This window comes from Nyctibius grandis, chromosome 9 (assembly GCF_013368605.1).
Source record: "Nyctibius grandis isolate bNycGra1 chromosome 9, bNycGra1.pri, whole genome shotgun sequence".
NCBI classification, from domain to species: Eukaryota; Metazoa; Chordata; class Aves; order Nyctibiiformes; family Nyctibiidae; genus Nyctibius; species Nyctibius grandis.
Genome location: NC_090666.1, coordinates 16583932 through 16604972, shown reverse-complemented (window position 1 = coordinate 16604972; position 21041 = coordinate 16583932). Strand labels below are relative to the sequence as shown.

Genomic DNA, 21041 nt, shown 5'->3' with positions numbered 1-21041 from the left:
CTGGAAGTGGGCTAGTGAAAAAACGTGGCCTTTTGCACTGGGAATTCATATCCTTGGCCTGAAAAACCTGGGACAGTGAATTTATAGAATAACGTATAATAAAAATATAACGGTAACAGTGAGCTTTTGGCTGGAATGGGTTACATTGATGGTCAATTATATATCATTCATTCCTGTCTCAAGTTTAATAAACTAACTTTCAGGAAATACAAGCTGGAGATTTTTGAGAATATAACCAGTTCTCTGACAATTGGGTTTTTTTTAAAATGAACTTCCAGGTTCATAGTATATATTTGATGTAGATCATTTACAGTTTAACTGCCCATAGGTTCAAAAAGATTTTAACCACATGAAAACCGCTTCTGCCTTTCCTTTCTGGACAGTCTCAATATTATTTCATGTTTTTAACTTCTTGAGCGGTACTACAGCTACAACAAGGTAACTGGGTCCCAGCACCATCCTGTAGTTGAAAACCAGTATTTATTTATTTATTCCTTCTCTTCCTCTGGAAAATGGCCCATGTCCAAGTCCTCTTCCATCTTTGGATGCTTTGAGAAGAGGATAAAGACGATGTGTAGTCTTGGATTCTGATTCAATTACTTGCTTTGCATAGCTCTGGAATTCATGCTCCTTACAAAGTGCAATAACTTCTCTCTGAGCATCGTAGTCCAAGTCTGCTTGCTTTTCCTGATGGTTTTTTGCCTGCTTTTCAGCCTGGTGAAGAAAAGGGAATAACAAAGCTTAGTATTTCTTTCACAACGTAACTATCGCTTAAAACTTAGAGAGGGTAAAAGGTTACAGGAGATCTGCAGTGATGTTAGTTAATACTTGTCAAATACCATCCCTCCTTACTTCTCTCCCCTGCTGTACCCCCCACAAAAAGGGCACATTAAATAGCTGAGTGAACATCAGCATTATCTGCTGCTCTTTGGTGACCTGCCCAGAAGATACAAGAGGGCAGCAGTAGCACATAATGGCACAGGACAGGATGTGATCTGGCATTGCAAACCAGCCTTGACTTGCACCACTGCTCTGAGAGCAGGCTGGTCCCCACCACCAGCATATGCAGAGTGTAGGTGATTTAAAAAAAAAAAACAAAACCAAGAAACAAAACACCCCAAACAAAACACAGCAAGCTTCCTGTCTTCCTCTCAGGCAGGAGCTAGTGCTGTTGGTTTAGATGTGTGTTTCTTTCTGAAGGGGTTGACAGGGTACAGCTCTTCTATTTACCATTTGCTGGATCTGAATTTTCTGTACTTCCATGTTTGCGTCGCGTTGTTTTTGTTTCTTGGCTTGTTCCATTTCCAGGTATATGCGGTTCATTTCCATTAACTCATTAAGTTCTTTTTTACCCTCTGCTTTTTCCTCTCTCTCCTTTTCCACTTTCATCTTCATCTGCATTTTACAAAATACACAAAAAAAAAGTTAACCAAAGAGCTAACTTGCTAAGCTGGAAGTCATATCTTTTGGCAAGAGCAGCCCTGTATCAGTGCTCTGATAAGCGTGGTCATTGCGGCCGGCCAGTGTCCAAGCCCAGGGTTTTCAGCAGCCCTGGCAGATGTGCGCCCAGTATGGGAGAGGGAGAGAGGACCCCAGGAAAGATGTCAGCGGACCTGATGAAGCCTGCTGATGCATGGCACCAGAGCCACCAGCTGTGATCTGGGCCAGGCTCCCCAGTTGGAGTAAGCAGGAATAAGAACAGGCTAGGTTTCTTACCGCAGTGGCTCTGTGTTCAGCAATAGATTTAATGGCTGCCTTTTCTTTTGCTTCTTTCCTCTGGCGTTTTTTTTTCTTGTTCAGCTTCTTTTTTTGCAATGTCTCTAGCAACACAATCATCTTCCCTCCTTAATGCCTCATTCATTTGTACAGCTAATTGGGTAACGATTTTGTCCTGATGTTCCTGCTTTAGTCTGCGAGAAGAAATGAGCTACCATAACATACCAGGGTACACACCTGGGTCTACCTGAAGCATTACTGCTACCAAACTCAGCAATCCTGCTTCCAGTCTTCTCTCCTTTTGCCACACAGGCTGGCTAACCCACCCAACTCCTTGATCTCCTTGCATTCCTCCTGTTTTGTTTTTTTTTTTTCAATTATCTGATTTACCGAATAAATGTTCCCTGTATTCTTATAACTTTCTGTGCTTTCTGTTGCAATAATGAGCTGGATCACTTGGTGAGGAGCCTGCCTAGCATCTTGCCATCAGGGGAGAAATGTTGGGAGTATTGGACAGAAGCAGGAAGAGAAGGAAACTCTTAGATTGGCTCAGTGGTATCCATTGAGCTGTACCCTCAATGTTAAATTGATAAACCATCTTCCCTTAATGATAACCCAATGTAATTAATTAATATAGGTGCCTAGTTAAAAAGTAAAATTAGTTTTCTTGATCTGACTCAGGGAAGTATAGCTTCTGCCCAAAAATACTTTCGTCAAGGATTTTAATTGACTTTAATTGTTGAGGAGGTGGAGGCTTGGCAGACCATATGGAAAATCACTGTTCCCAACACAGTGGTGTAGAGCTTTGCACTTCTGTAAGTCTTTGTACTTTGAAGGGTGGAGAGATTGCTCCCACACACACCTATTACTAAGGAACCTGTGAAAGCATTTCATTTTTTTCCTGAGTTCCCTACTTTCCCTATCAGTAGAATTTAATTTTTAGAATAACTGTGGTTTGTGTTACATCATCAGTTTGAAAGATTTGAATACCACTACAGTATAATTTTTAGTTTATTTACAATTTATACTCTAGCTTTGTACCTACCTACGCATTTCAGCTTCTTTCTCTTTTATCTGCTTGGCAATAATTTCCTTTGCTTTAAAATGAGCTTTAATCCGATTATCTTCTTCCATTTGTTTTTGTTCCTCTATTGCTTTGATAATTTTCTGGTCAGAAACGTGCTCCTGCATGGGCAAAATGGTCCTGATATAACTGATGAAGTTTAGAAAATCTGGGCCTGGGGCAGCAACTTAAAAGAATCGCTCCCTATTCTCTCTGTTTGTGCTTCTTTCAAAGAGAGGAGAGAGGAAAGGGATTCTCAGTACTTCCACTTACTTCTGCCTCCCTGTTCAAACATGCATGAAGAGGAGACAGATAGTAGATATGAGGAAGGAGAAGGGGAATTGAGCATCAAACAGCTGCTTCTCCAGCCCATTACACAAACACATTGCTATGCAATGCAGTGAGCATTATCCCTTGCTCCCATTCACACTTGTGGGAGAGGGGGATGTTGAGAGGAATGGGGTATTGCAACCCCCAGCAACACATACACAGACCATGCTGCTCCTGGCCCACCTCATCCAAAACTATCCCAGTCAAAGAGCTTAATCCAAATCATAGCTGAGGAGGAGTTTTCTGTAATTTTATGTAAAAAAACAAGTGTCTTTTGCATGCTGGCCAGAACCGTTCTGAGGCGTCTCTAATTTGCGTTTAGCAAGATGCCTTTAAAGGTGAAGAGAGAAGGCAGCAGGTCTTGACTATATTTCTAAACCTCTCCAATCATAAACGGAAAGTCAAGTTAAAAAGATACTGTTCAGTCTCAGGCTATTTCCTCTTCCTAACAAAGAAAAATGGGCTTAAAACAGCAGGTATGTGGAACTTAAATCCAGTTCTCACGTCAAGGAGACTGTTCCTTAATGTCTATAGCAGACTTTTTCATCATAGACCAGTCAAAGCATCAGGTGCCAATGTCCCTTCAGACAAGAGAAGGGACCTGCCTCCAAGAGGCCTTTCTCAAAAGCACAGAAGACAGACATGGCCTGCAACTGGCAAGGTAGGCATATGATCCAGTGCTACTGACGCTGTCAGTGAACCTCCTGTTGTTAATAGGCCCATTTAGATGTACAAATGCTATTGTTTCACTCCAGGCAGCCAAGGTGAAACAACTATTTTGAACTGTCTGCTCTCCTGTTACTTACGTGATATAGCCTCTGGCGTTCAGCTTTTTCCTCCTGTTCCTTTTCCATTCTTCTCTGAATTTCCAGTTGGTACAATTGGCTCAATCTCTCTATTTGTTCCCCTTCTCTTTTGTCTTCTAGCTTGGCCAGATCTGCCTTATGCTTCCACTCCTTTATTCTGAATTGGAAAAAGGAGTTGAATAAATGGGCAAGGGACTGCATGAAGTAAGGAACAGATATAGATTCTGCATAATCATAGGTACCTTGCACTGAACAATGTGATACTTATTGAAGGTGAGTAGAATATCAGGGGTGAAAAGTAGCATAATTGTTTGGAATGCTAGCCCTCAACCCTCTGACCAGAAATGAGCTACATGGTATGCTCACAGTTTGCAGTCTAGTGGTGACAAGATGTATCCGGGTGGCACATTAGCACCATTGCATTCCTAATGCTCCGGCCTATCTCTGCAGCATCCTCAGTAAACAAGATTTCCCCAGTAAGTCCCACTGTATCTATGCTTCTCCTTGCGGGCATGCAGGCAACAGCTTAAGCTGGTAGCGTTCTGTTAAAGGTCTGCAAGGATTTATGTGTTGGACCTGGAATATGTGAGACCAGACTTTGAACCCTTCCTCTGCCTCAGGGAATTTGATTCCTTCTATCAAACCACCAGGGCCAGTCCTATAAATACCACTGGGGAGCCCTCCATAAGGTTTCTTGAAGAGCTGGGAGAAAGAATGGAGGTGGCAGTGATGCATTCTCGTGATGCGTTCTCTGGAATCTAGTTATGGGCAAATGGAAAATTTGGTTTAACCTTTTTCTTTTCTGGAACCAAAACTGAGTTAAAATATACTTTCAGTAACAACTTCTGAATACTGATTTGAGTAAAACCTATTGTTGCCTCCCAGAGGCAATTTTACATGCAGGCTCTTGGCAACTAAAAGACACGGTATATCACAGCTTTTCCCTTTTGTGCCAGGTCTTTTGTGGCATTCTGGATTTTTCTTTTGAAGTGTCCCATTTGTGAATCAAACTATTAGTATGTTTCTGTAAAAACCTTATAGAATGTATTTGCAAGAATAAGAGTTTAAGTAAATAATAAAGTAGGGTTAATTTTGATTATTACTTACTGTTCCAGCTGATCTCTGCGTAGTGCCTGCTGATTCATGTAATGCTGGTGTGCCTTTTCTTCTCTGAGAACAGCTTCTTTATGTTCTTGTTCTGTTTCTTCATCCTTCTTTTTGTTAACATCTGACTTTAACTTTTTAAATTCAATTTGAGCATCTCTTTCTTTTAGGACCTCAGCAAGTAGAAGTGCACTCTGGAAGAGAACATTTAAAGTAATTTGCATGTTCAGAAGTTTTTAAAGAAATTTAGTACAATTTTAATTTAAAAATTGTAAGTTGTCAACAAACATGCAACGCTTTCACTGTTTCATTCTGATGGTATAGGTAGGTTTTTGCACGATCAATAGCCTCCTTCCGTTTTGCTGCTTGGAACCGTTCTTCTTCCAAATCAAGTAACTTTCTTTCTTCCTCTTCCCTTTCTTCACGTAATTTTTTGTCTTTAAGTTTCTGTTGTGCTGGGCCCTACAGTTCAGATAAAATTAGAAATCACATTAAACATATAAACTGTTCTGAAGGTGATGTACTCGATGTTTGTTTTTTTAAGATTTGCATTTTAGCTTTAATTCAAAAATTTATGTTGATGTTAGATGCTAATATATTTAAATGGAGTTTAGTTAAAATACGTATTTAAAAGCAAATGTTAAACAAAGGGATTACAGCTAGAAATGTTACCGTGAGTGGTTTTGTATATATGAAAATGAATCCCCTTGTTTACAAATATATCTTGTACTTGCCGTAATGGTATTGGGCCAGTCTTTTACAGCAGCTTTGGAGCATAAGTGCATTTCTTCCCGTTCTTTCTTCTCAGCGAGGATGCGTGCTGCTTCTCTAGTTGTGCTGCCAAGATTGTCCCGAATCCTTTCCCATTCTGCTTTTGGCAATACAATGACCTGACGGTGATCTACTTCATTTGGAAGAAAATATCCCTCTAGAACATTACTTTCTTCCAAATGATACAATGCTGTGCAGAGGGAAGAAAAGACACTGAGGTTACCTGATAACCAGAAAAACCTATATTCAAACCGGTATGAGGATTTGAATTTTTGCATAGTAACAACACTAAGTTATCCATCATATTATTTACTCTCCCCATCCCCATATCCCAGAGCTAAGAATAAGGGGTCTGTATATCTGTAGTCTAACTATGGCCAGTGCGTGTACTTGGGCTGTGACTGAATGACTTAACTTTTTGTATGTCCCCTTGCCTGTTGGTGTGTCTGTACAGGTTTGGCTTGTGGTAACTAACAGTTCCCAGCAGTGCTTGGGCGTGATTCTGAGAACAGCAGGGACAGGGGAGCATTCCCATAAGGAAAGGGGGAATACTGGTAAAGCCATTCTGCTGGCTGAATGGGCACAGGCTGTGCCTTACCACCCTTGTCCTGCACACTCGCTGTATTTACTGAAATAGATCTGGCTTGTAGAACAGCTTCTTGATTTTTTGAAAAAGATTAGAATTTCTTTGTTGTGTCAGGCTTGCATAAACATGTGCATGCATAAATGCAGCTTTTCTAGGTGATCACTAGGCTTTGTGAAATGCCCTTCAACCTCTCACCAGTATTTCCAAAGGAAATGTCACTCTGTACGGAGTGGTGTCCTGGTAGAAATTCTCCTTGTTCATCTGATTTGCAGCAGACTGACATGCTGTGTCTAAAATGGAAGGGGGCTTTCTCTTGCAGCGATACTGATGTCAAAGCCTGTTTTTCAAATGCAGTTGCTAATCTGTTTGTCGTACGGTGGGGACTAGACCTGCTCCCCTCCCTCTGTCCAGGGTGAAGGTAGCCTTGCCCAAAGCAAGTGTGCCCTGACAGGGCTGCTCCCTGCAGACAGCGAACGGCGGGGCACCCAGTTCCTCCCTAAAGTGCCAGCTGTGGGAGGGTGCTGTCCCTCCGCTGGTTTCAGGTTAGCTCTTCCTAGGGAATGCAGAGGGAGAAAGAGCCCCTCTCGCTGTCTGGAGCAGGGGGGAGGTTAGGGGGAGCCGCGCTGGGCCCGGGGACAAGGAACACGCCCCCCTGCAGCCTCCCGGAGCCGTGCGCAGCCGGTGCAGCTGCGGGCTGGGCACTGCCCTTCCCCCCGGTCCCAGTGCCCGCGGGGGGAGCCCTACTCACGGGCCGGCTGCTGCCGCCTCCGGCGGGGGAGCCCGGGCCGCGCCGCCGCCATGGCCCCGGGCCGCGCCGCCGGTGTACGCGCGCCGTTGCCAGGCAACCCGGCGGCGGCGAGTCACGTGGTGACGTGCCCTTGAGGCACGTGGTAAGGGGTGGGCGGGACTCAGGCGGAGGGAGCCGGAAGCGGCGGGCGCGGAGGTGGGTCGGAGCAGCGCGCGCCCCGCGGGCGGTAACGGCGCGGCCTGGCCGCCCGGCCCGGCCCCGCCGGCGCTGCCCCTTTCCCTCACGGGTTGTCGGTCCGCCGCCCTCGTGCCCCGCGCGGTGCTGCCGCCCGGCTTCCCCCCGGGTCTGCCAGCTCCTCGGGTGTCCCCGCTGGGCTGGCTGCTCTGCTTTCTCCCTCGGCCCGGTCGTTGCGCCCCGGGCGGGCGGCGGCGGCAGCAGCCGCTGTGCTGGGGCTGGGAGGGGGCTGCTTATGTGGCTGCGCGGCCTGCTGGCTGCGGGCGCTGGGGAGCGGGCCTGGGGCGGAGGAGGCGGCGGTGCCCGTATTACGGTGTGAGAGAACTTCCCTGGGAGGGAGCGGCTCCGAGAGCCAGGCGAGGGCTCTCCTGCCCCCGGGCGTCTCCGTAGCGCAGAGCCGGCTGCACGTACCGAAGCGGCAGGACTACTTTTTTTTTTTCCCCAGATCCACAACCGGCATTATTTCTTTTTGTTGGCTGCTTTGATTTGGTGTGTCCTTGTTAAAAATACTGGCTCCAGCTATTCCGCAGTGGTTTCGTTTCAAAATATCTCTTAAGGTGTTTTGCCAGGACGATCCCCGTTTGGTTGTACTGGCAAGTGGTGATGGAGAAGTTTAGAACCATGGGTCAAACTGATGGTGCACGGGTACTGGAAGATTGACTCGAGTTAGCAAGTGTTGGTAACTATGCAGCATGAGTTTAGGTGCTTTCACATTGTCTATTTTAAACAGAGGTTTGATACAGAAATAGAACTTTGACCTTTACAGACTGCTTTTTTAGCTTCAGCACAAATTCCTATAGCTGTAGTGGCCATAAATAGTTTACTTTGTTTAGATATTTGTCCTAATGCTTCATTTTCTTGCGGAGTTTTTATCTTCTGAGCACAAGATCAGGGTAGGAATTCAGTACTTTTGTTTCTATAAATAATTATCTAGTTTGTTTGTTTGTTTTGGAAACTTATTTTCTGACAGCTATGAAATTTCTCTTGGTTTTTGATTTTGACCATACAGTCGTAGATGAAAATAGTGATACCTGGATTGTGAAATGTGCTCCTGAGAAAAAACTTCCTAATGGATTAAGAAACTCTTACCGACCAGGACACTGGACAGAATATATGGGCAGAGTCTTTGTCTACTTGGGAGATAATGGCATCAAAGAAGATGAGATGAAAAGAACTATGACAACAATTCCTTTCACTGCGGGAATGGTAGATCTTCTGGGTTTTATTGGCGAGAACAAAGAGTTGTTTGACTGCATAATCGTTTCAGATTCTAATACAGTATTTATTGACTGGATTTTGAAAGCTGCTGACTTCCATAAGGTGTTTGATGAAGTGTTTACAAACCGTGCAGCATTCAGCAGTACGGGCTATCTCACTGTACAGAATTTCCATGCTCACTGTTGTGCAGAGTGCCCTAAAAACCTTTGCAAAAGGAAAGTTTTAAAAGAATTTCTAGATAAACAGTTGGAGCGAGGAGTCAGTTATACACAAATTGTATATATAGGTGATGGTGGGAATGACTTATGTCCAGTAATGATTTTGAAGAAGGATGATATTGCTATGCCCAGGCAGGGGTATACCTTGGAGAAAAAGATTTCTCAGCTGGCCCAAGATCTCAGTCCTGTAGAGTGTTCTGTTCTGGTTTGGTCATCTGCTACTGACATTATGTCTTATCTGAAAGAACTTATAAAGAAATAATTCAAATGATAAAAGGAAACTAATATATTTTATCTTCCTGGGAGAGAAAAACTGCATGTGTATAAAAGCACAGAATTGTAAAATTGGGCTTTATCTGACCTTATGTTTTTTAAACACAATATAAAACTGTTTATGTTCAATCTTGGCAATAGTGGGAAAGTGAAGTTAAAATGGCTTTTTAACATAGTGCACATTCCAACATAAGTGGAGAAGGGGGGTTGCAAGAGGCATTGCCATTTTTCTTAGTCTTCCCCCTCCCACTCAGGTCTTTACTGACTACATAACTGACCTTTTCTGTTCCACGTGCTTAGGAGAAGGAGTAGGATTAGTGCACAAAAGAACGAAATTCTTTACTTGCAAAACATTAGGTGCCAGGAGCATGGTTCTGGAACTGTTGGCTTTTATACTTCTTTGATCAGGGTAAATGTTTAATTTTGTAAATTATTTGGTATGCTTGTAATCTTGTTTGATCTGAAGATGCATTTATATTTTCAATATACTAAATATTTTACCAAACAAAATTACTTTTTAATAGTTTGTATTATCTGGTATTGTAAAGACAATAAAAGTTACTGTCACTGACAAAAGCAACACACCTGACTTGTGTGAGGTATCCTGCTGGCCTGTGTGCCATCAGGCACCTCTTCTTGTAAGGGCGTGATGAGAGAACACAAGTGTAGGTGTCAGCATTTGGATAACACCTTCATCTCTTTTGTCAGTCAGACCCGTTCTCTTCTGGAGAGCAGTAAGGACATTGCTGTTCTGCTTCAAGAGAAGTCACTCTCCCATTCTCCTGACTACCACCCTGACAGTGTGCTGCTGCCAGTCCGTATAGAGCTAGTGCTGGTTTGATCTTCCATGCTGACAGCTCTGAGTCAGCCAGGTGCTTTTTTGTTGATGGGTTTCTGCTGCGATGCACAGGCCCACAGAATGGTGCACATGTATACGTGTTTACGCTGATTTTATCCATTCACTCTTGTCCATATCTATAGTATAATCCTCTCTTACAGGCTGGAAGGGAAATCTATGTCCATTTTAACTTCTTAACAGAATTGTTCTGTCTTTAGTTTAAGGACTCATTTGTGAACATGCAGTCTTTACCACTTGCTGTGAGATGAGCCCCAAGAGTGCATACAGAGATAGTAAAAATAAGTCTTGTTAAAGTTAAATTAATGTATTTTCATGCCAAATGTTTTCCTTCGTATAGTCCCACAAAAGGTCCAAAATGATGATGTAGTCTGCTATTGAGCTGATGTCTGTTTTAGCTTAAGTGCCTTAATAACAGAAATTAGTCCAACTTCTGCAGCACTTCGGTTGCAGATGTGTGAAATGTAGCTCAGCAGCCTGCGATTGCTGTAGCTGTCTTCCTCTGTTCTCTGTGCAGCGTTGTTCTCGTTTTCTTACTGATATTTGGTGTTGTCACTACCATCTTTTTCTCAGTTGGAGATTTTTAGGAGTGATCTTGCCTGTTTTCAGGCTGATGGCATATATAAATTAAGATTTCCCTTGATTACTTCCTTGTAAATGGTCCTGCTTTTAGCCCTTCACCTGTTTTAATGAATTGTAGAAGATTGCTTTGAACAGTGTGTTGTCTAAGATGTCCAGAATAATATACCTGAGTTCTCAGGAGTATTGCTTTAATGAGGGATATTTGATAGGGGCCTGAGATGTTTGTGTTAGAGATCTTACCCTATTGTCTTGTGCAAGGGCATGAAGATACATGTATCTGAAGAACTGGTGTGTCTCAAGTTGTGACAGGTTGAAGTTGTCTGATTTACAGGCCATACAAAAGAATGGTCATGGCTGTTGCGTAGTACAATTTTGTATAGTTACCTTTTTTTTTTTAAGTTGTGTGTCTCCTTCGTTCAAGATGTGCTGCTTAATGTTCCGGGTTCTGTGGAAAAACAGAAAAAACAAACAACAAATAAAACAGAAAACAAACAAAAAACTAGTATATGAATAATTATTCAGCTTTTTCTTCCAGTTATATTAACTATTGTTCTTTTAGCCTTAAGGAACCTACCTTGTAGTTTGCTGTGAGAGTGAGAAACGGAGAAATTAATCTTCATGCTCAAAAAGGGGTGTTTTTTGTGTTTTTGATGAAAGTGCTGAAGCAGGAGTTGAGAGTAGATTAAGCGAAGTAGACTACTTGAAATATTAGCAATTATAATCTCATCGCTTCAAGTAGAGGGTAGAGCTGATGCTATTTGCTAGGCAAAGTGCATGTTGGGGACAGAAGAAATTTTTCAATTCCAGTATGTAGGCCATGAAGCTACTAATATGAGGTCTTGGGATTTTTTTCCCCTGTTAATAGAAGAGAGAACTTTCTGAAGGACCACAATTACCAATTTTTTCCAGATTTGGTTATAAGGGAGGGGAGATAAGCATCTGCAAAGGGTGAAGCTGGTTTAAGCTGGTAACCCAGCCAAAAGAGAAAGGGAGAAGCTCCTTGAAGGGACGTGTTCAGTACTCAGTGCTGCCGACCTCCAAACTTGCTGGTGGTTTAAGTCAACGTGCTCTCTGGGAGGGAGATGACTTAGGTAAAGATATTCTGAAAAGAAATGCATAATGGAAGGCGTATGTGTGTATGGGATATCTTCTATATGGGAACAGATATGCTATTGTACACCAGCTACTATGAAGAGTACTTGGCCTTAGTATTACATGCTAGTAGGATGGCTGAGACCTAGGAGGAGTTCCTGCTTGTCCATAGAAAGCTGATGAAATGGAAAGTGCAAACCCACAGCAAAACAGAGCCATTGGCATGGGGATGTATAAACAGACTCAGGGCTGTACAAGGGAATGCTCCAGAGAAAGAAACGGAGCGAGTAACGTGGCTGAGGGACTAGCCCAGGTCAGAGATGCAGGGCTACTGCCTAATTCCTGGGCTACACCACAAAACTCTGATTTCCTGGGCTAACAATGCGTCAAGAGTGGTTGAAAAACTGAAGGCAAAGATGTGTGAAGGGTTTGTTGTTTTTTGTTTGGATCAGCTTATTTATGTCTCGTGTTACTACGTAAAGGCCAAGGGCAAGTTTGAGTCCTGTTGCGCGGTTAGCAGCGCGTGAGGAAGGATGGCAGGGGGGTTATGTCCATATACACTTTCCAGTTCAGATCCCTTCTTCAGTTCATGCTGAAGAATCTGTGTAGAGCAGGAGCTCTCCTTTTGGTAACTGCTGGCACCTGGCTAGTGATAACAAATACCCGCCTCCTTTGGGTGGGAGAAACCGCTGCCTGTCCTTTCAATCCAGGGGAGCTCTGGCAGGGCAGGGGGAGCCTGGCTGCAGGATCCAAAGGATCCAAGTCCTGCTGCAGGTGAAAAGGAGGGAGCACGGCTGCTTAAACCCAGGGGACACGGTGCTTCAAACGGTTTTAAAGGTCTCCGTCGCAGAAAATGTTTTGCTAGCAGGGAATGAAAAAGACTTCTTAAATTGTGAACCACATTTTCAGAAGCAGTAAAAGCCAATATAACCTTCCTCGATAATTTGCTTACAGTTGGAGTCTGCTTGTCAGCACGGTTTGTGGCTGTCCTTTGCGCCCTGCCAGGCTCAGGTGTTTGAGGAGAGCTGTGGCTTTCCCCGCTCGAATCCCGTCCTTCTGCAAGGTGGGAGCGCTGGGGGCTCGCTGCCCTTCCCAGCGTCGCTCCTCCGAGCGCTCGGGGGAGCGGGCTGCCTGGAGGGGCGGCTTCAGGCCGCTGTGGGTGGCTGCCGAAGGCCCCTCGCTTTGTGTGTGGCTGAGTGCCACCGAGCTGGCGACGCTCCCCAGCAGCTGCCTCTGTCCCTAACACGGCCGGGCCTTCTGTCACCATCACAGTCGGCCCTTTAACCTCCTGCCCGGGGCTGGGGAGCCCCAGGGCCGCAGCCGCGGTTCAGGCCGGAGACTCCGCGGGGCGAGCGGCGGGCGGGGGCCGGGCTGGGCGCCGGGGCGCGCTGACCTCGCGGAGCGCTCCGCGGGGGCGGGCAGGGCAGGCGGCCGCGGCACCGAAACAGGAGCTGCCGCTCCGGCCCCACCGCGGGCCCGGGAGCGCCCCTCGCCGCGGCCGAGCTCCGCACCGGCGTAAGTACCGCGGCGGGGAGGCGGCGCGGGGCGGGCCGGCGGCGGGGATTCGCGGAGCGGCTCGGCGGCCCCCGGGCGGGGCGTGGACAAAGCCGCGGGGAGCCCGGCGCGGCGGTGCTGGGCGCGGTGTGCGCGATGGCGGTGGCCGCGGCCGCGCAGGAGGACTACGCGTACCTCTACGAGGACCCCGCGCACCCCGGCGGGTTCCTGGAGGCGTTCCGGGCGTTTTACCTGGACGGGCTGTTCACCGACATCACGCTGCAGTGCGCGTCGGGGGTCATCTTCCACTGCCACAGAGCCGCCTTGGCGGCTTGCAGCAGTTATTTTAAAGCCATGTTCACAGCCGACATGAAAGAGAAATCCAAAAACCAGATCAGACTTCCCGGGCTCAGCCATGCCGTACTGGAAGCCCTCGTGAATTACGCATATACATCACAGATCCAGATAACAAAGAGAAACGTCCAAAGCCTGCTGCAGGCTGCAGACCTCCTCCAGTTCGTGTCAGTGAAGAAAGCCTGCGAGCAGTTTCTAGTGAGGCACTTAGATACTGACAACTGCATAGGGATGCACTCCTTTGCCGAATACCACGATTGCTCGGAGCTGGAAAAAGAGTCCAGGAGGATATTGTTGTGGCAGTTTGAAGAAGTGTGGAAGCAGGAAGAGTTTCTGGACATTGGCAAGGAGAAGCTCTTCTTTATTCTCTCCAGAGAGAATCTCAATATTTGGAAAGAAGAGGCGGCCATCGAAGCTGTTGTTAAGTGGGTTGCACACAACGTGGAAGAAAGAATTGAAGACGTCTATGAACTGCTGAGCTGCATCAAAGTGGACTTAGATAGCATGTATTTGAGGTCAGCTTTAAGCCTACAGAAAAAATGCCGACTTAATGACAACAAGATAAGATCACTCATATACAATGCCCTGAACCCCAATCCCAAAGGCCTTTGCAGAAGACCGACAGCAGCCATGTATGTGATTGGAGGATATTATTGGCATCCCTTATCAGAAGTGCATGTTTGGGATCCTTTAACCAACACATGGGTCCAGGGAACAGAGATGCCGGATCACACCAGAGAGAGCTATGGGGTCACCAGCTTGGGATCAGACATATACGTGACGGGAGGTTATAGAACAGAGAGCATCGAAGCCCTTGACACCGTGTGGATATATAACAGTGAGAGAGATGAATGGACAGAAGGCTGCCCCATGCTCGATGCAAGGTATTATCACTGCGCAGTTCCCTTGAGTGGCTGCATCTACGCGTTGGGTGGTTACCGAAAGGGAGCTCCAGTGCAAGAAGCTGAGTTCTATGACCCTTTAAAAAAGAAGTGGCTTCCTATTACAAGCATGATCAAAGGTAGGTAAGCTTTTGTAGGGTGTCTGCCTCAAATGTTGATCCTTTTGCGTTTGCCACTTTTAAGTGACATGGACACATTTAGGGTTTGATCCAAATTCTAGTGAAGTCTATGGGAATCTCCTGTTAATGTCGGTGGGCTTTGGTTCAGGTCTTTACTAGTCAAGCAGCTGCAAACATCCAAACACTGTGGTGGCCTGTGCCACAGAACACTAGGGTGGAAAAGCAGGTGGTAGTCTCAGTTTAATTTTGCCTTCTTTCAGGAGTAGAATTTCTGTTCAAATTAGAAATCAGAAACCTGGGATTAGAGTCCATTCAGTAGATGGTCAAAGAGCAAGCTCCAATAAAGGGATTGTATTATTTTAATGTAAGACCAGATTACTAAGATTATCTGTGCAATCATTTATAAAGGTGTCATTTAATTTAGAACTTCTTGCATGCAGTTTCCTTGTATTTAAGTGTTATCATCTGTTCAGGATCCTTAGTTTAATCTTTAGTGTGTGGATAATGAAAAGCACTAATACCTGTTTCTAGCAGCCAAAATAGTGATCTATTAAAAATGTATGAGTTTGAATCACAGCCTAACTAAGGGTATTATTTTGTCATAAAATTATTAGCAAGTATACATTTTATCATACATTTTTATAAATTAATGCAATTATTTACAATTAATTGTAAAGTTTTACTGTAAGTTGACGAAACATAGTGTTTTTCTACATACATGAGAGTTTTTGGAGGTATCTAACAGGAAAAAACCCTTATGCTCCTACAACTTTCTTCATTGTTTGTATGTTTTCCACAAACATTGTTACTATTATCTTTTTATTTCCTTTAAGAATAGAAATGCTACACTGAGACTGTGAGCACTTACACATCCTGTGCAGTTGTTTTGTCCTGTTTTCTATGTGAAACTTAGATGCTAAAAAAAACTACACTAATTTCCTAATTTTGGTCCATTTTATCTTGTCAGATCCCTTGTTTTATTTTTTGTTCTCCTAGAGACAGAGTTAACATGGCTCCATTCTGTTTGTCCTTGTTTATACAATAGCATAAATAATACCATGAGAAAGACTAAAAGTATCAGAAAAGATACCCCGAGACACTGAATGATCTCAACTCCCATTGTCTTTGTCCTTGCCATAGGAGTGACTTTTAAAAATCTCTTTAATTTAGTGAAATATTGAAAGTAATTCCCTATTCCAAAACCAATGTGACAATGTGTCTTTAATTACTGCATAAAAATTCTGTGAAATACTGTATGGCTGTATTATATGCAGTATGTCAGTTACTGCAGTTTTATTTAATTGCTCTTAACTTATGCTGATAAAATAAGGTGTCTTGACAAGTTTATTTAATTTCATATTCAGTTAAATACTTGCAAGCATAATTTCACCCTAAAATATTAATTAACAAGTCATTTGAATGGGATTATGGATGGAAGTGACTGTGGTTGTTGTGTGCAGTCTGAAAGTGTGTTGTGACTTTCACACTGTGTACAGGTGTTGGAAATGCCACTGCCTGTGTCCTGCATGAAGTCATCTACGTAACCGGAGGTCACTATGGGTACAGGGGAAGCTGCACCTATGATAAAATCCAGAGATACCATTCAGGAAGCAATGAGTGGAGTATAGTCACCACAAGTCCGCATCCAGGTAAACAACAATTTCTGTAATGAGTGTAGAGCTTGATTTGATTACTTCTAGCTGGAAGCCTTAACACTTAAGAGTTTCTGGCATGTTCCTAATAAAAGGAGCACTGCCTGTAGGGCAGCAAGGGCCAGAGTGAGATCATCTCTCATTTCCAGACTCTGAGAGGAGAAGGGAAGACCCTCTTCAAGCATCTGTTCTATAGAAATCACTACATAAATATTGAACTAAGGAATGGCTGCATTCTATTAAATAATATAGTAAACTAACTTTCTATAAAATCTATCTATCCATAGGCATTTGGCAAAAATAATTTATATGAATTTTAAAAGGGTTTTCTCTGTGTTGTGCGTTTGGTAACAGTAAGTTTTTAAAGCAGTTCTCACTAAGTACTGGTGCTTGTGTCTGTATCTTCTGTAATGCCTTGAGCTTGCTTTTACCAAGCGTAGCAGAAAATCCTGAGGTGTCTCCTAAGCTCAGTGAAGAAACTCAGCTGCCCTCAGTGGTGCCCAGTGTTTGCCGTGTAGCTGCGGTTTAACTTAACATTATCGTGCTGAGTTGAACTGTATTCCTTTCTTCCTGAAGAATACGGATTGTGTTCCATTACATTACAAAACAAGATCTATTTTGTGGGTGGACAGACCACGATCACGGACTGCTATGACCCAGAGCAAAACAAGTGGAAGCAGATGGCTCACATGATGGAGAGAAGGATGGAGTGTGGCGCGGTGGTTATGAACGGATGCATCTATGTAACAGGAGGATATTCCTATTCAAAAGGAACGTATCTGCAGAGTATTGAGAAATACAACCCTGAACTGAACAAATGGGAAGCAGTAGGTAATCTTCCCAGTGCTATGCGGTCACATGGATGTGTCTGTGTGTATAACGTCTAAACATTTAATTTTCATATTGCTGTTACAGAAAACAGCAGGTGCGGTATTCATAATAGTACTGATTACCTCATGAATGAGATGTCTAATACAATCTCTTAGCACACATCGTGAAAAACTAGCTGTGTAATTTGTGTTTATTTTAAACAATTCAGAAATATAAATGTGATAACAAGATTTACATATATTTTTCAGTCCAATCATTCTTTGTAATGAAAGTTTTCAAATGACTCTCTTATAATACTTTGTGCAGCTATGTAGGAAGTACTGTGAAAAACAGATTCATTAATCACTGGGTGGAACTATGATCTGGTGCTAAGGTGAGTAAAGCCAAACAAAATACTCTGCATTTCTATGGACTACTGGGTTTAAGATGAAATCTTTGATACTCTGAAGGTAGCTATAGAAATGGTTCATTGCCACAAGCTAAGCGTATAGAGCAATATCACTTGGATAACCAGGTTATCACATCCAGAAATCATGGGCAGTTATAGGATGCTTCTAATTCTACCTTCACATGCTGGAGTGGAAAAGAGCACAAGCTGGGAATGAGGGAAGAAATGTTATGCAGTAGCCCCAGGGCACAAGCCAAAAGCCTGCACTCATTTTCCAGGAGAACAGTGCTCTGCAGCACAAGGCAGTCTGAGAAAAGTGCTCACTTTGCCCTTCTCACACTGGCAGGGCCCATGGGAAGTAAAAAAAGGACTGCATGGCTTTGCAGTGGGCTCTTTGGCTGATGCACAGGTATTGGTGATTTTCCTTTTTCAGAGAAAAACCTTGCCAGGGTAACTTTTTTCCAGTCAAATTTAAGATGTGCGTCCTTGTGGAATGGAAGGAGGAAATGAGAGAGACTGTGAAGTTGCTAACATCCCCCTGAGATACAAACTTCCCTATTTTGTTTAACACCATTCAGTCTTTTCTAAAAGTGCTAAACTGTGACTTGAGCAAAGGTGACGACTGAAGAAACTTGTCAAAATGTTATGCATGGAGAAATTGAATGCTAAGTGGTCCACTGGATTTATTTTTTTCTCAAAATGTAATATGAGATCTTCAAATTCTGCCTAGAAAGCAACTTGAGACGGGCAGGAAGGTCATCATTTTGTCACCTCTTCACTGGGAGACTCCCGTGTCAGGCTCCCAGTGCAGCGTGGCAGTGCCAGCCCCGGCAGAAAGCAGAACCCCTGTGTGGTATTTAAATAGCTGGTGTTTTGACCCTGCCATCCCCAGCCTTCTCACCAGTCCTTGTTCTGCATCCTGCCACATAGGTAGTAACACACATGCATTTGATTGAATCGTTAGTGCAGTGGCGGCTTAGGATTTGTTTTCTCCTCATAGCTTGTATAGATAGTGTAATGTGGGGCTTGTTACTAGCCTGGTTACTAGGGAGTGTCTCTGTTTAGCCCACACCCAGGGCTAAACAATAACCAGTTGTTCTATCACCCAGTGACCCCTCCCCAGCTGAGAAAGGGAATTGGGAAAAGGAGGGAGACTCAAGGGTTGAAATTGAAACAGATTTAATAAAATAAGAAAACCATTATCAATGCTAATGCTGATACAAATGACACAAAGTTACACTTAGCCCGTATAGTGGTGTCCAGACCCTCCAGGGATGGCAACCATTGAGGAGAGCAGGAAGAGAGACAGAAGCGAAGAGCCCCAGCCCTCCCCAGCAAACTTTCCACTTTATAGTGAGCGTGATGTTAATACTATAGAACACACCTGTGGGCCAGCCTGTGTCAGCTGCCCTGGCTTTCACTCCTCATAGCTTTAGCATCTGGCTAACTCAAAACTGCTAACGGCCTTGATCACCATGGAAGCCTGCACACCATGGCTGGCCATGAACTAAACCAAAATGTAACAGAAAATTGATTCTATGATTTTGTCCCAGCCAAAGGAGGACAGGAATCAAGGTGCAACTGTGTTGCTTCCTGTGCCTGTGTAAGCTCCCCTCTAAGGCTGGACTCACTTGTCAGGTTTCAGCTGTGTTCTGCAGGGAGGTATAGGCCCTAAAAATACACATTTTTTTTTCAGGTTTTATGAAAATCCGTAACAGGATAGAGAGGGGCGAGAGAGACTGAAAGGAAGCACATGATTGTGTGGAAAGGGCAAGATGGCAAAGCCTTCCAAGTGCCGAGGAGGTGGCTGTGAGGAGCGTTCCCGCTCCCGCCTTTGCTGCCCCTCACCCGGTCCCACTTCTGCTGCTCTGGCTCCGCGCAGTCTGGTAGTGGTGATCTAAATAAAGAATTATTTAGATAATTTGGGGAGCAGAGAGGCTGTTTTAGCCCAGACCAGTTCCCCAATCCAGCTTATAAAATGACCACAGAAACAGCTGTTAGACATTGGCATGAGAGGCAGGGACAACGCAGGGCTGCGGTGGGGTGTGGTGGGAACTTCCTACACCAGCACTGCCACCTACAATGAAATTCTGGGTTTATTGGATTTATCAGATATGATGAAAGGAGCTTTCCAGGCAGGTAAGCCCTGGGTTTGTAATATTTCTTTTTCTTGATAATAAGCATTTTCAGCATTTTTTTGTTCTTTCACATTTTTATGCTGTTTCTCACTTGCATTTGTCTGCCGGCAGCAGGCGGCACTCAACTCTGAGCTTTGATGTGAAGTTCTGTGGTGTGTATATAGTTCTTGGTTTGATGTCTTTGTGCATCACCTTACTATGGCAGAAGCTCATGTGTGCATGGGTTCAGTGTTTTGCTTCGTTATCCATCCCACTGAGAGCTATTTAAGGATCTGATGTAATTTGTTTAAAGACTTTAAAGAGGGGTGTGGAATTGAACTCTGATGCTGTTTGAAATGTGTGGGCTAGACAGGTGGGCAAAAGAAATAAAGTGAATTTATTTCTCCTGGAAATCTCCACAGCCGAGAATTGTTCAAAGACAGGTGGAGATTCAAAGGACAACATCGCGAGAGCATGAAGGTGATCTTTGTATTGAACAAAACCACAGTGAGCTCAATGTGTGTATGTAATGTTTCAGTGCAAAAGATGTACCTGTGAAGCTTCATGTTTGTCAAAAAACATGAGCATAGAACAGCTGCTTGTGCCTGGCCCTAAAATTCATTCTGGCCCATGTCCTGTCACAGACAGTCTTGAGTCAGTGAAAGGATGCAAGGACTAACAAAACCTCCCAGCATCCACCTGTCTGCTCCTTCTAACCTAGGTGCTTAATGTTGGTGAAAGACCGAGCTGTTCCAGGGTTGGAGCACAGCCACTGGAAGCCAGAGACGGCTTTCTCCCTTTGGGCACCGTGCAGGTGAGCCACACGCTGCTGCTCAGCGTCATGCCAAATGAAAAAAAGCCTTTAGTTCTCACATGCTAGGACAGTATGTGCTGGTCTGGTGTAAATGAAAGTCAATGAGATTACTGCCTAGGGCATCAGGTAAGTCCCCATTTTTTAGAGATTTTTGAATGCGTTAGAATAAACAGAGTGTAGAAGTTCAGACTCGCACTTAAATTTTAACTGGTGTTATTTTTTACAATAACCTACTAATGCCCTTTTAAATTAGCTCATGTCCACAGCACATCCCAAGAAGTGTGTAGCAATCAGGTCTGGAGCACAGGCAGGAATATGAATTTGGTGAGAGGAAGCACGATTCTGGCTCCTGGTCAGTAACTGGTACATCCTGCGGGAGGGGGAAAGCTCAGAGCAGGGGGCCTTTTAGCTGTCTGTGTGATGTGGTTTTAATAATAATAGTTGAATGTGAACACTAAATTATTGTGCTATGGGACCCGTATTATGGTAGACACTTTTACTGTTTTCACTTGTAAGCTAGAACATGAGCTAATACAGAAGTTGTTCACTTGTTAAATCAGTACTATTTATTAACATTTTTACTCGTGCGATCCCCATGTTTGTAGCGCTATACATGTCTACAACACAGCTATAGTACTTGTTTGTAATATTTAATAAATGTAAACATAGCATCAGTGTACAAATGCAAGCTTTTAAGTTACTTTTTCTGTTAGCGGTGCAAAAGCCTGTGAACAAAAACCCGCACCGCCGGGCAGGCGTCCGCGGCGGGCGCT

General features: G+C 44.1%; 3 protein-coding genes across 4 annotated transcripts; 2 read left to right on the top strand and 1 right to left on the bottom strand.

The window, feature by feature from the left end:
* Positions 1 to 383: 383 nt before the first annotated feature.
* Positions 384 to 6659, bottom strand: CFAP210 (cilia and flagella associated protein 210). The gene is given in 11 exon segments (XM_068408069.1): positions 384 to 490; positions 493 to 714; positions 1231 to 1395; positions 1717 to 1773; positions 1775 to 1910; positions 2762 to 2901; positions 3916 to 4072; positions 5023 to 5213; positions 5308 to 5481; positions 5754 to 5980; positions 6572 to 6659. Coding segments are annotated over 11 exon segments (1656 nt in total). The 3' UTR covers positions 384 to 391.
* A 751-nt stretch (positions 6660 to 7410) lies between these two features.
* Positions 7411 to 11016, top strand: PHOSPHO2 (phosphatase, orphan 2). The gene is made up of 2 exons (XM_068407702.1): positions 7411 to 8251; positions 8329 to 11016. Exon 2 carries the CDS (start codon positions 8331 to 8333, stop codon positions 9054 to 9056), a length of 726 nt encoding a protein of 241 aa, XP_068263803.1. The 5' UTR covers positions 7411 to 8251; positions 8329 to 8330; the 3' UTR covers positions 9057 to 11016.
* A 2147-nt stretch (positions 11017 to 13163) lies between these two features.
* KLHL23 (kelch like family member 23) lies at positions 13164 to 20951 on the top strand. Of its 2 annotated transcripts, none has more exons than XM_068408168.1 (3): positions 13164 to 14466; positions 15963 to 16115; positions 16751 to 16856. In XM_068408168.1, exons 1-3 carry the CDS (start codon positions 13248 to 13250, stop codon positions 16771 to 16773), a joined length of 1395 nt encoding a protein of 464 aa, XP_068264269.1. In that variant the 5' UTR covers positions 13164 to 13247; the 3' UTR covers positions 16774 to 16856. The 2 variants fall into 2 exon arrangements, with proteins under 2 accessions (XP_068264269.1, XP_068264268.1); XM_068408167.1 differs by having other exon boundaries at positions 13165 to 14466; positions 16695 to 20951.
* Positions 20952 to 21041: the final 90 nt, after the last annotated feature.